The sequence below is a fragment of the Phaethon aethereus genome, assembly GCF_964289735.1.
Source record: "Phaethon aethereus genome assembly, chromosome: 4".
Lineage (NCBI taxonomy): Eukaryota > Metazoa > Chordata > Aves > Phaethontiformes > Phaethontidae > Phaethon > Phaethon aethereus.
The window spans coordinates 68,446,394-68,459,670 of NC_138578.1; the positions used below are offsets into that span (position 1 = coordinate 68,446,394).

General features: G+C 42.6%; 1 protein-coding gene across 2 annotated transcripts in view; it reads left to right on the forward strand.

Moving 5' to 3' along the window:
* Positions 1-1,710: 1,710 nt before the first annotated feature.
* The window catches only part of FBXL5 (F-box and leucine rich repeat protein 5), a gene marked incomplete at its 5' end in the record, with an annotated part of 37,923 nt that continues 26,356 nt past the window's right edge, over positions 1,711-13,277 (forward strand). The window contains one exon of one of the 2 annotated variants that reach the window (XM_081999077.1): positions 1,711-1,809. In XM_081999077.1, the coding sequence (XP_081855203.1) occupies positions 1,726-1,809 (84 nt within the window). The remainder of the gene's footprint in view (positions 1,810-13,277) is intronic. The other variant, XM_081999078.1, reaches the window with a different exon arrangement.

Consider the following 13,277-nt stretch of genomic DNA (forward strand, 5'->3'; position numbering starts at 1 on the left):
GAACATTAATCTCTATTATTACTCAGGCATGAATTGCTGGCAGAATTACCCCAATTCCGCACAACTTCATGCTTTAGGCCTGGAAATATGACCTTGGAACTGCTCATGTTAACAAGCTCCTCTGTAAGCAATGAACTTCACCCAACATTGTCTCTTTCAGGTTTGCGTCTTCGGTGCATAATTCTACCTACAGCAGTAACCCAAAGTCTCACCCCGCTCCCTTGTACGCTGTGATACATTCTCTGCGCAAGAAACGCCCAAGCCCAAACCAGAGCCGTGCTTACTAGCCAAGCAGTAAATGCAACCTTGTGCTGGCTGGCCAGCTGCTTAACACCTGTGCTTTGCCTTCCTTCTCTCCTGTGTTACTGCTTTTTTTCCCCAAAGTTGTATGAATTTAACCTTCCAAGATTTGTACGTATTTGCAAATATGATTAAGTAGGCCAGCATGTTCAAAAGTCCTTGGAGGTGGAAAGGATGAATGGAAAAGGAAACACCCGGTACTGTAATTGCTTAAGCCTCATTTCCTTAGATAAAGAGATAAAAAGATTATTGTGCACAGCCTGATCTCGATAACCCTGTCTCCTTCTCAGTTCAGCATCTACTACTTTTACCAGCAATGATTTCAAATTTTATTCCCAAGCATAAGCATGTTGAGGAACACTGGACTAAAAATGTATGTGTGCCTTTGCTCAAAATACTTCAACCTGTTTACAATTAGTTGCTTACATCTATAAACAAGCTAGCTTTTAATCTGCTTAGTAGCTGCAACATAGGTTTTGTACAATAATAGTTTTCACTCACAAAGGTCTGCTGCATTTATGTTTGAAAACACATTTTTGGGATATTTACTACACATTGTCATGCTGGTCGACAGTTTTACTACGTGTTGCCATGCTGGCTGACAGTTACACGTTTTGTCAAACTGATGTGTAAGCTCAGTTCTGCCAAGTGTTCCTACTTCCTCTTGAAACGTTGCACAGGCAGATGAGTGTGAAAGGCTGGTGTTCCTTGGTTTGTTCCTTGTTTGTCTTGGCTGTTGAATAAACGCATTTAACTCTGCTTAGCCCGCACAAACGCTGCCAAAAGTTGGGCACAGATTCCCGCTGCAGCCCAGTTTGGGACACGTCACACACCCACCCTCCCTAACACCGGTTCATCTGCAGACACGCTCTTTATTCCGCACGTCTTGTCATCGCCTCGGTTTATTCGGGTGAAGCGAGTTTCCCTTACTTCGTATAAAGGTACAATGCAATTTCTAATTCCTTCCGATTTAATTAAAGTCACAAAAACTGCTGTGCCCCCGGCGTACCACGTTACGGGGTGGGCCTGGAGACCCGAGACCGTCTGCACCAGGCGCTCCTCCCGCAGCTCTGGCCAGCCTCCCCCCGCCCCCGGTATTTTGCAGGCCTGGCCTCCGGCTCCTGGTCGCCACGCACAACCGCGGAGCAGCCGCGCTGTGCTAGGGCCAAGCGGGCGCCAGCCAGGCCCGGGCGCCAGCCAGGCCCCGCCGCCGCTGAGCGGCCGTCGCGGCAGGCCCCCGCCCTCCTGGGCAGCCACCCGGCCCCTCCGCCGCCCGCGAGAACGCGCGGGGCCAACTGCGCATACGCACGGCGGCGGGGCGGGCGGCAGGGAGGCTGTGGTCACGTGGCGCTGGGGCGCTCTCCGCCGCGCATGCGCGGGGCGGATGTTACCGCCGCCGTTAGCGCCGGGGCTCTATGGGGGAACATGGCTCCTTTCCCCGAGGAGGTGGACGTCTTCTCGGCGCCGCACTGGCGGATGAAGCAGCTCGTGGGGCTCTACTGTGATAAGGTAGCGGGTGGGGGCGGCCTCTGCCCCGCTCCCCTGAGGTGGGAGGGGGGTTTCGGGAGTGCGCAGCTGTCAGCGCTCCGCCGCTCCGGCCCCGCCGGCAACTTCTCCTCCTCACCGCTGCTGCGGAGCTCCTGGGCGCTCCGGCCCTTCCTGCCGCGGGCAGCGGGGCCGGTGGTGCCACCTTTCCCGCCGCGTTCTGCGCCTCGCTCGGTCCCTTTGAGGCCGGGCCGGGGCTCCACTCGCTTCCCGTGCCTCAGCGGCTCTGCCGGGCTGCGCGCCGGCCCCCGCGGGGTGTCCTGCTCCCCGGCTTGGAGGAGCGGCGCTCCTTCGCGGGGGCCACGCCTTCCCGCCGCCTTCCCTCTCGCCGGGCCGTGGGGAAGGGGGCGCCGGCGCTTTCCCCCCGCGGGGCTTGCGGCCCGGGGACTGGGCGTGTGCGGCGCGGTCGGCCGCGGCGGAGCGGCTGCCCCCCTTACGGCGCGGGGCCGCGGGTGGGGGCCCGGAAGGGAGGCAGGCAGCGAGCCCCGTCGCTTTTTGGTAATGAGCCGGTGCTGTGCATAGTGCTCGCTCGCAGTCTGCAAGCGGCTGTCTCTGCGGTTTTATGCGCAGCGTTTAGTTGGTGAGTAGCTTAAAGGTACCCTAGGTAGGTTTTTTATTTTCAGTATATATGACTTTACTCGTGGACAAAAGTAACTTTTATTCTTGCATCAGGGTAGTTAGTAATTGAGGCTGATGTGTCACCTGAAAGGCAAACTTCGCTGCAGCAGCTTTGAGTGTAATGGAAGGGTTTCAGGCAAATACTTCAAATCCAGCACTCTTACTGAAAGAAGCAGTGCATCCCATCTCTGGGCATAAATGGCTGTTTTGAGAACCAGATTGGCTAACAGACATTTTAAAAGATGGTGAAGTTACATGAGAGACAGTATAATAGCTTGCTGCTGCCAGCAGGATGGAGGAGTTCTTGCTTCCTTTCCCTGTTTTCCACTTGCCACCTTGTACTGCTTGGAGCTCACGAGATCCCTTCATGTGAGCCTGTTCAATTTGCTAATCGGCGAGAGAAAATGTGAGTTGTTCTTTTGCACAGTTAGCTAACTGAACAGGCTGAGCGTGGGGTCTAGCCGGAGAAGGTGAGACCTTGTGTAATTTCACTTTGCCTTTTATCTGTGAGTGCGTTTGCAGTTAACTTTAATCCTGTGGTGGCATGAACATTTACGATATCTTAACAGAGTGGATTTTACATGAAGGGAAGCAAACACCTGGGACTCTTCTCCCCTTGGCCCCCAGCAGCAGTATTAGCATGTTGTTGACAGTAGCTGAACAGGTTTTGTTTGAACCTCCAGATATTGTAGTTGTTTGGATTTTGTTCCTAGAGAGGCATTTCTGTCACTTTTATTGAGCCTCCCACAGAGTTTTGACCAAATTTACCATGACTTGATAAAACTGCCTGGGCAGCAATGGTTGGTTTTTCTAAAAACTGGCAGATTTGATTATGTTCATTGCAAACTGGGTAGTTTTAATCTCTCATTTTCTAAAAGTTTTTAAACAGCAGTTTGCTTGCTTCCTTTTTCTTTTGAACAAGTGCAAGCATGAATAAGTCGTGCTTTTTTTTTAAAGTATTCCATCTTGCATCCTTTAACCCTGTTTCAGAACTTGAAGACTGTGCCTGGCCTATGACCTTCATATTAGAGTAATGCTAGCTTTGCATCAGAAGAAAACCCTCTGGACTGTGTTTGACTTTTCATCTTGTTTGATTGAGATGCTGTAATTAGATAAGACTGTAGTTCTGCTTACATGGCAATTATAATCTGTAAAGTCATGCTCTTTATAAATTCGGTTTGTCCTTGAAGGGACTTCAGTTTTGTGAGTTACATATTACCTGCTGTTCCTCATATTTCCTGTGCACTGTAATATAGTTGCTGTCTGTTAGTGGCTGAATTTAGTAAATTCCACCAAATGTTAGTGAGACTGAAATAGGTGCATCTGTGCTTTGCTTTTCAGGGGAACAGCTATAATGTTATTGATGGGTAAAGTATGTAGGTACTTAAATAATGCTTTAGGACAGAGACATAGTTTATTTTGTTCTTTCACGACTTGATGTGAGACAGAACAGTAAATCAGACATTTAAGGTGTTTGATGCTTTAAGAAAGTTATCCTACTTTAACTGTTGCTAGCAGAGATCTAACCATGCATTTGCTGCATTCTTAAATGGCATTTGTACCTGCGTTGTACACAGTGCCCTGGACTTGGATAATAAGAGTAGCTAAAATCCTGTTTTTTTAAGGAAACGCACAAAGTTATGAAATCAGTTGCCTGCTCTTTAAGTCCTCAGAGGGTGTACCCCCCTGTAGGTAGCAGAGTGCTACAGCAGACAGTCCTTATAGTTAAAATGCTTTTCCTAATGCCTGACGTCATCTTTGCTACAAATAGAGCAGATTCTGTTTTCCTATCTCCTAGTGAACTGTTCTTCATTTTCAGAAAGATCTTGTGCTGATTTGCGAATTGTAGCTGTGTCCTCCATCTTAGTTGTCAGTTTTCTGGCCTAAGCAAACTGATGGATTCTACTTCACCATATGGGTCATGCTTTCGGTACCTCGGTGTGGTACTTGTTGCTTTTCTCAGGACTAAGCTGCCGTTCTGTAACAGTTTAAGCTATCTCATCGCCACTGTTATGCCTGTGTGCCTTTCTTGCTTCCATCAGCACTTGAAGTGACTCACAAAGGCTCTAAACTGGCAGAAAACATTCTTTTTCCTGAAGCGGGGTAGTTTTTCTGCTGATGTAGTGCTGCCAGCAGGCACTGGTCAGATGAGTACTGAAGCCAACACAAGGCAGAGGGTGGGACCGTGGCAGCCAGCAACTAGATTGGCTTAAACTACTGTGAAACCTCAGCCTAATTATGTCTATGTTTTCCTGAAATCTGTTGTGCAAAATGGGCCACTACCGGTGTTGAGTAGTGCAGATTTGGTTTGGATGTGTTATTCTGCAATCTCTCTTTTTTTTTGTTTTTTAACAGCAAGATACTTGCTTTGTCCTTCTGTAGAACCTCATGCTTCTCTGAGGACTGATACTCAAATTTGCTTTCATACTTGTCATTAGACTTCTATCCTGTATGTAGAAGTATGCACTTGTCCAAGACAACATGTTGTTGTCCAGTAGGGACTGTTTCTGTTGTCACGTTATGATCTTGTGTTTCCTGCACTCGAAAACGTGCCACTCATGTATTACCAGCTTTCCTGCTTTCCCAGCTGTGGCTGAAAGTGTCGTATCTGTCGTGAGACAGCACAGATTTCAACTGATCATGTATTGAAAATACCATTGTGGTTTGGCTGAAAACATTGGTAGCTATGGCTTGAGAGCACTATTTGCAAGTGCTTGAGGTACCCTGTGATTTCCTGTAGACTGTATTGGTTTGCTGTAAGGCAAAACAGTATCAAAAACATTAGAGAAATCATAATCTGTAACATGTATCATCTTCCTAGGAAGTAGTTTGGCTATCTTATCAAAAAGAAATCAGATTCTTTTTTTTTAAACAAATCTGTGCTGGCCGGTTGTTACTTCATTCCCTTCAAGATCAGGGTTAGTCAAGTAGCAGACTCTGGTCTAGATGCACCCTGCAATTAAATTTTGGCTGGATCTTCCCCAGAGATAAGACACCTGGTATTGCTGTAATGGAATTTCAAACTTCCTGCTGTCTTGTGGAGTTACTGCAGCTGAAGAGTATGTTTTCAAATCTCTGTGTTACCGAATTACCCAGCAAATTTAGGCTGCTTTAGGAAAAGGACTAGGAAAAATAGTCATGCTCTAAATGCTGTAATGCAGTTATTGGTGATTGATAACTTGTTCCCATGTCTTTCTGTCTGCCTCCTAAAACTAGCATGAAACTTCATACTGTGACTGAGTGGATGTAGCAACTAGCTGCTGCTGGAAGGGTTAATTGTTGATGATATCCACTGTGTTTGTCTTGCCCCTTGATTAGCAGCTGGTTCATCTAGTGCACTGAAGTGAAAGGTGATTCAGTAAAACTGGCTCACAAAGAGGTCAAGCAAGCTCCAGAACCAGGTTTGACAGTATGGGAGGAGGGAACAGGACTAACCATAGCAGAAGTAAACAGCTTCTTTAATGGGTCAGCTTTATTGTGAAACCTTCGGGTGTTTCATCGAAAACACCTAAGGTTCTTCTGTTTGCCTAACTTCAGTATTCTGTGATCTCACATTTCTACAAAAGATCTCTGCAATTATTTTAATGGTTCAGCAATTACTTTGGCTAGTTCTTCCAGGAAATTTGCATCAATTTTGTCATGTTCTGCTGACTTGGATGCATTGAACTTGTATAAATATTTAACTAGTATTCTTCTTTACTAGCCTATACTTCTGACTCCTTGTTAAAAATTGCCATAAATACTTTTCTTAATTAACTTCCTTATGAAGACTTGAGTACAGAAGACATTTAATTTTGCTGTCGTCTCTGCCTTTCCTGTTAAATAGTTGACTTAAAGTATCCCTCTTATTTTATCTAAGTATATATAGACTTCCGTGCTGTTTTTCTGTGTCCTCTGTTCTCTTTTGAAGCTTAAATGCTATTCTGTCCTACTTACCTCCAGTTCTTGGTTATTTTTGTAGGATTCTTTTCAAAAATTCTATATAGCTAACAAGTTCCTTTCTTTATTTCCTAATAATGGTTTCTTTTGATAACTTGCATTTCTCTCTCACCTTTGTGTCTATTTCAGTAGCTGCCTATTGTGCTTCAGTTGTTTCTCTCCCTTGCAAGCTTTGTCCTCTGTGAAAAGAATGAATTGTTTTCATGTGTTAAATTTGTGATATTCTTACAATAAGGATATTGCAGATGAACCATTTTATGAGTGAAAAATACTTCTGAATTAAGTTGAATTGATGTTGTAAAGCACGGGGCAGGTAATTGGGTGAACACATTACAATTCCACTTTTTGTGGCAGCAAGGGGGTCAGAAATCTGAAAAATTAGATGTTCTGACTTTCTATTTCAAAGTCAAGTATTTTTTGCTTGATGACCTTGAGAACAGAAAACGACCGTTCCATGAAGATAAGTATCTTTCTGTTTCTAATCAACAAATGTTGGTAAAGTTTTCATTCTACTTTTGAAATCCCTTTTCAGTATTTTGGTACACTGACGTTCATTTTCCACTGCTGCTTCAAATATGTGTGTGTTGATTTGGAAATTCATAGTATTTGGTTATTACCAATTAACATTCTGTAGCATTGAGCACTTGCCTTCACCAATGTTTAGAACAAATAAACAGTTGCTTAGGATGCTTAGTGTTAGTAAGGCTGCAAATGGTGGGCTACGCTGTCACTACAGGCAGCACATGTCTTTTGGTTTAGCCACAGCTGGCAACTAAGCACCATGCAGCCGCTCACTTGCCTCACCTCCCTTAGGTAGGATAGGGGAGAGAATCGGGGAAAAAAAATCATGGGCCGAGATAAAAACTGTTTAATAGGACAGTAACAAAAGAGGAAATAATACTAATACTGGTAAAGGAATATACAAAAACAAGTGATGCGCAATGCAGCAATCGCTCACCACCTGGTGATTGATAGCCTGCCCCGAGCAGTGATTCCCACCCCCTGGCCAACTCCAATTTATATACGGAGCATGACATTTTGGAGCATGGTAGGGAATATCCTTTTGGCCAGGCTGGGTCAGCTGGCCTGGCTGTGCCCTCTCCCAGCTTCTTGTGCCTCTCCCCGCTTGCAGAGCATGGGGAGCTGGAAAGTCCTTGACCGAGTATAAGCACTACAACTACTTAGCAACACTAAAACCATCAATGTTATCAACATTATTCTCATACTAAATACAAAATATGGCACTATGCCAGCTATTAGGAAGAAAATTAATTCTATCCCAGCCGAAACCAGGAAACTAAACCTCGGCGTTAGCATCTAGAGACAGGTGAGCAATTTGCTGTCCATGCCTCTGAGTATTTCATCAGAGACTCCACCAGTTGTCTTTCAGTCTTAGCTTCTGGCTGCTGAATGGTTCAGTAACTTCTTGCTCTACCTATTGGGAAATAACACCTTTGAATTAATTTTTTATGCAGAAAAATATTTTGGAGATGAATCTGGAAATGAGAATGTGTTTTAAATATCTACATTTTAAAGCAAATACGTTTTAATTAAAGTGCCAAAGGGGGTCTGAAATGGGGAACAACAGTGATAAAACACGTTTCGAGTTCAAGTTCTTCAGATCTGCGTAGCAATTTCACTTCTTTTTTCAGAATGCTTTTAGCTCTTGTTGCCCCTTCAAACCTTCTCACCATTTCTCTTTTTTTTCTCTTTTGTCTACCAAAACACCTATTTTTTCTTACCTCTCAGATGCTTTGCCCTTTTGTCTTTTTTGCCTTCATAAGAAAAAACTGAGGGTATTTTCTTATGCCAGATGCAGAAGCGTTTTTTTTTTCCCCCCAAGTAATTGTTTAGCACCTATTTTTACTCTGAATTGTAGGAAAAAAGTTTTCTGTTCACCCTTTGCATGTTGCTCTGATCTTTTGTCTTTTCTTCTAGCCCGCTCTGCAGAGCAGTAATAACCCACCTTTGCCCTTCTCTGCTTTGAACAACAACAATTTATTTTCTCCTACTCTGTGGCACCAAAAAAAAAAAAATTATGCCTTTTAAAAAGCTAGAGACTGTAATTAGTGTGTATCAGTCTTCGTGCAGGTTTTATGCAGCTATCCTAGGATATGCTTTAACTGGTTAAATAGAGTGTAAGTTGTAATACTTGAGAGTTTTGGCTTTTTATTTGTTTTTGCAGTTAGTGCCCAAGGTGGATTTAGCTGGAGTGGTGAATTTTTCCAGTGCCCACCTTTCACTGTGTTAGGAAATGGCAGCGAGACTGCTGCGGAGGGGCAAAGGTGTTTTTGCTGTGTTTGCAATTTGTGAGTTACTGCAATGGGAGAGTGGAGAGGAGCCTTGAAGCCCTGTTATTTCACTCTTGGGACTTTACATATGTCCTGATAGAAGGCCAAAAGTCCGGGTCTTAGCAGCAGTCTATCTGTGTAAGGATATAAGATGGGAAAGAAGCCTTCTACAGTATCTAGAATGTGCATGAGAAATGCTGTGACAGAGATACCTAAATAACAGCATCATTGCAATTGTTCATCGTGCTTCCATCTGAGGCCCTTTTCTTTCATGTCCTTACTACATTAAAGAAGAATATTTTGTTGGTTCTTCTCTGCAGACGTAGTAACAGCCTGTGTCCCTTCATTCCTGGTAGTCTTCTACTTGTGGGAATCACACAGTGGAGGAGGCTCAGCTGATTTTACCAGTGCTTGCCGAGCCGTGCTTTCTGCTGTAGTCCCCAAGGGGGTCTGATGCTTACAGCAATTACATCAATGAAAATCTTGGTGCAGTCAGTCCCATGTTGTTATTTATATATCTTTGTAGAGAGATTTAAATATGTGAAAAACCCTTCATGATTTAAAAGCTGATCTACAGGTGTTCGTTAGACAAAATCGAATGTAGTACAAGAGTGTGATATGAAAGACCCCAATGAAAATGAAAATACAGCAGTTTGTTTCTACCTCCACTGTGCTGTTATGCTTGGCATTTATCAGTTTGACCTTAGCCTTTCAAAATACAAGAGTTTACCTGCCCTGTTGCCTGCGGTCTTTGAAAAACAAAATAATTTTGTCTGCCTTAATCTTTGAGTTAATATAGTGTTTGTTGTTTGGTTTTTTTTTCTTTTCTTTTTGAAAGGCTATTTCAAGATGTTAGTTAATCTTCAGAAGAGATCACATAGAGGACAGGATTATACAGAGAAGACGACAGAGGGGCATTTGAAAGTTTTGGATTTCTTGTTGAGTTCTGCCAGATCCTGTCTTGCCTGCTTTACTATTATTTTTGGGTTGACCCACAGCCAAGAAAAGCACCCAGGGTAGCAAACCTGTATTACTCCCCTGGCTTCATACATCCAAACGTCTGGAGCATGAAGCAGTTCAGCCAATTCTCTTACTGTTCACATTGTATACTTCTACGTAAAGATAAGCCATGGAGCAGGTGACACTGAGAGGACAGTCATCCTTTTTGCTAGGCTATCTTGGCACTATAATTCTTCCATGGGGACAATATAAACTGAACTTCTTGTTGTGGATTCCTAAGTAAGACATTGCACGTAACTGGGTGTCACTGCAAGCTGTCTGTCAGACTAGTGTACTGACCAGGTGAAAAATGAACCCACTTGAAAAGGCACAACTTCTTCCTGGATCAGTACACTAAATGGGTTCAACTTGCAGCTGCATAATTGCTAGAGCATATTCCAGGAAGCAGGAGGAATGTACAGCTGGAAGCAGGGGCAGGGCTGCTGCTTCTGGGTGTTTCCTCCTTCATTCCCACCCCCTAATTTACAGCAGATTAAGTATAACATGAAACCGCATGCTCTTGGTGTTGACACAGGCACACCTTGTTATGGTCTTTGTCCCTCCATTTTCCTGCTCATAAAATTGTGATAGTATTTCTGCAGAGTCCAAGCTCCTGTCCTTTGAATTTTAGTGCTATTGCATATGTGAAGTGATAATACCTAAAAAATGTATGAGTGGAAAGTTGTAGCTGACTAGTAATGCCATGTTGCCTTTTTTCCCCCAGTACTACTCTATTTAAAGTTTTGTGGTTTTTTTTTTAATCAAAGTGGTCTGTCAGCCCCATAATGAAGATGATTATTTTTTTTTGTGAGTTTTAAGTCTGCTGAGTTGATCAGTGGTAGAAATCTAGTCTGCATTGATCATCAGGAATACTATATTTCACCTCCAGTGGCCATCAGCTGCTTGTATAGGTCTTAGTGAGCACAGTGGTTACACATGGAAAGCAGAATGTATAGGAATGACCTATTGAAAATGTTACTTGTGATATTACATGAAAAGGAAGAAAAATTGCCTTCAATTTTTTTAGATTCCAGACTGAATTTTTAGGGTTAGTTGTTGTTGAGAAGTTAGAGGTACTGGTGGGGAAACACCCATTTGAAGTAAAAAAGTTTGTGAATGTGTAGCTACTTTTAACTTCTTTAACCTTGAGTAATTATTTTGTTTTAAATTTGTGAAATTTGGCAGAGTGGAAGAAATCAATTTTCCCTTTCCTGTTCTTTCCCCATATTTTTGTTGTTTTCTAGCTTGTAGCTGGGAGTAGAGAGATACTTGTAACTGGGAAGTTAGCACACTGCATAGACTTCGCTTACTGCTGTGCTAGTCTGGTAAGAGGAGCAGTACTTCTTTATTCCTGTTTGCTGCTTTCTCCTTGCCAGTTAATAGTATGCTTGGATATTTTTAAGGAAGAAGCAAACCTTTCCACTCATTAAATGTATTTTTGGCATACATATTATAAGTATTTCAATTTACTCACTATAAAGGAATATTTCTGGAAAATGTTCTTCTTCTAGGAAGACCATTTTCCATATTGGCACATATATAAAACATTTCTAGAAACCAAGTAATACTGTGCTTTGGTGATTTTAATTATCAGTCTTGAGCTTTCTTATTTCACAACAGTTTGGATAAAAATATCTCTGTCTTCATCTGATGGAAGGTTTTTAATTTTTTTTCCTGAAAGCACTAAAGCTACAAAGAAGATGCAAGAGTTGAATGTAGATTTACCTTTAGTTGAGCATCATGAACATGAAGGACTGTATAAATAGCAGTTACTGTTAATCTTGCTGGTATTGTAATCTTCTTAAAGCACAAAAATGAAATAATAGCTTACAGTAATGTTTGCTACATCTCTGTACATTGATCTTGACCCTGTTAATGTCTCTATATAGTCCAGTGGAGTTGGGCACTCACTTAAAACTGGTACATGATTGAGCTACAAAGATTTTTTTTCAAGCATAGGTATTCTTCAGTTGCATAATTTAAGGTTTAAAAAAAGATGTCCATCCAGTGATTTCTTAATTCAGAGTTACTACTTTTTCCTGCAAAGGAAGGATTGAATTACCTGATCTTGAATTAAAAGTAGAAAATTTCTAAGATCTACTTCTTAATAATTCTAATACTAGTTTATGCGTTGCTTTCAACCCTGATGAAAAATCAGTACTCCCAATTTTTATTTCAGTCTTTATTTTAAGTATTGTATACTGTAAAACCCCTAAATTGACCACTTAAGTATGAAGAACTTTAGAGGTGAACAGCAGTCTTAGGGTAGCATGGCTATCCCCTTGTCATGCTGTTACTTGGAATAGATTTGGTACATTTTGTGACCTTGTGCTTTACTTCACTGCTGGCACCACAGGAGGCACCACGACTGTTTCTCTTGTGGTGCCTCTCCTCAATTTGAGTTTGTGTTCCAAACAGAAAACCCGTTGTGCTGTAACTTACAGTTGTTTAAATACAATGTCTTTGGAAGTCCGGAAAGCTCCCAGGTATCTCTAACAGCTGTAGCTGTGATAATCGGTTTAGAGTGGTGTGTTGTAAGCCTGCTCAGGGATCACATATGTGTTGTGCTTTTTAGTTTTGACCAGTCAGCAAAAATCTTTAATACAATCCATTTCTTCCCCCTTGCCATTTTCTTGGGATTCTCCATCTGACGTTGGGGGATGGTGCTTTTGTTTTTGCCCTACTAAACTCCTGCACTAGTTTTCCTTGTGTAGAGTTGGTGAAAAGTGGAGTGGAGCAGCTGCTGCCTGTTAATAGTCTTGGTCTCCCATCATAAGACTTCATCAGTTGTGGTAATGAAATTACCGATCTGACCAAGTGACTTTGTTGCTAGGCTACCTGTCCTCTGAAAAGGCAGTTTTCCTCAGCTTCAGCTGACCTTTTAACGTACAGATTGCTGATTCAAGTACAGTCATTAAACTTCAATATCTTCTCCATAGTTGCTAATCTCTTGGATATCTGCTGGAAGCCTCAGTAGCAGACGTGACTATGCACGCATTTCATGTTACAGTGGCTTCTATAACAATAAAATTGTAAGAGGAATTCTTAAATTGAATGCACAAATGGATTCTGTATTCCCAGATTTGTGGGTGGTAATAGGTAGGCTCAACAGAAGTTTGAGTCCTGAAACGATTTGGAGTCAAGAGGATGAGAAGGTGCTATTTTGTATCGGAACCAATTTTGTGAGTTTGTTTGTTTGTTTCTTTCTTTTTAACCCAGCAGCAAAATACAATAGTTTTGTCTAACCTTCCTGTTAAATGCTTAAGCAGCTATGTTGACATTTTTATGCCAATCAAAATGCCAAGCATTTGGGAGCAAATGGGATTCTTGGGGGAAAAGGGTCTTTCGGGACTGACTTTGTAGATCCTTATGGGTAGAATGAACAATTTTGAGACAGTCCTTGATCAAGAGAAATGCTACATTAGAAATCAGACTTCACCGTTACTGAGGTCTGGATCACAAATGGCTGAAGGTGAGCAAACTATCATGAAGAGGTATTTCTGCACCCATCTCCTGTGCTTGTCCAGACTTCTGCTTTTCAGTGTGGAAAGTCTAGCCTGTAGTTTCATCTGCTACCACTGCTCT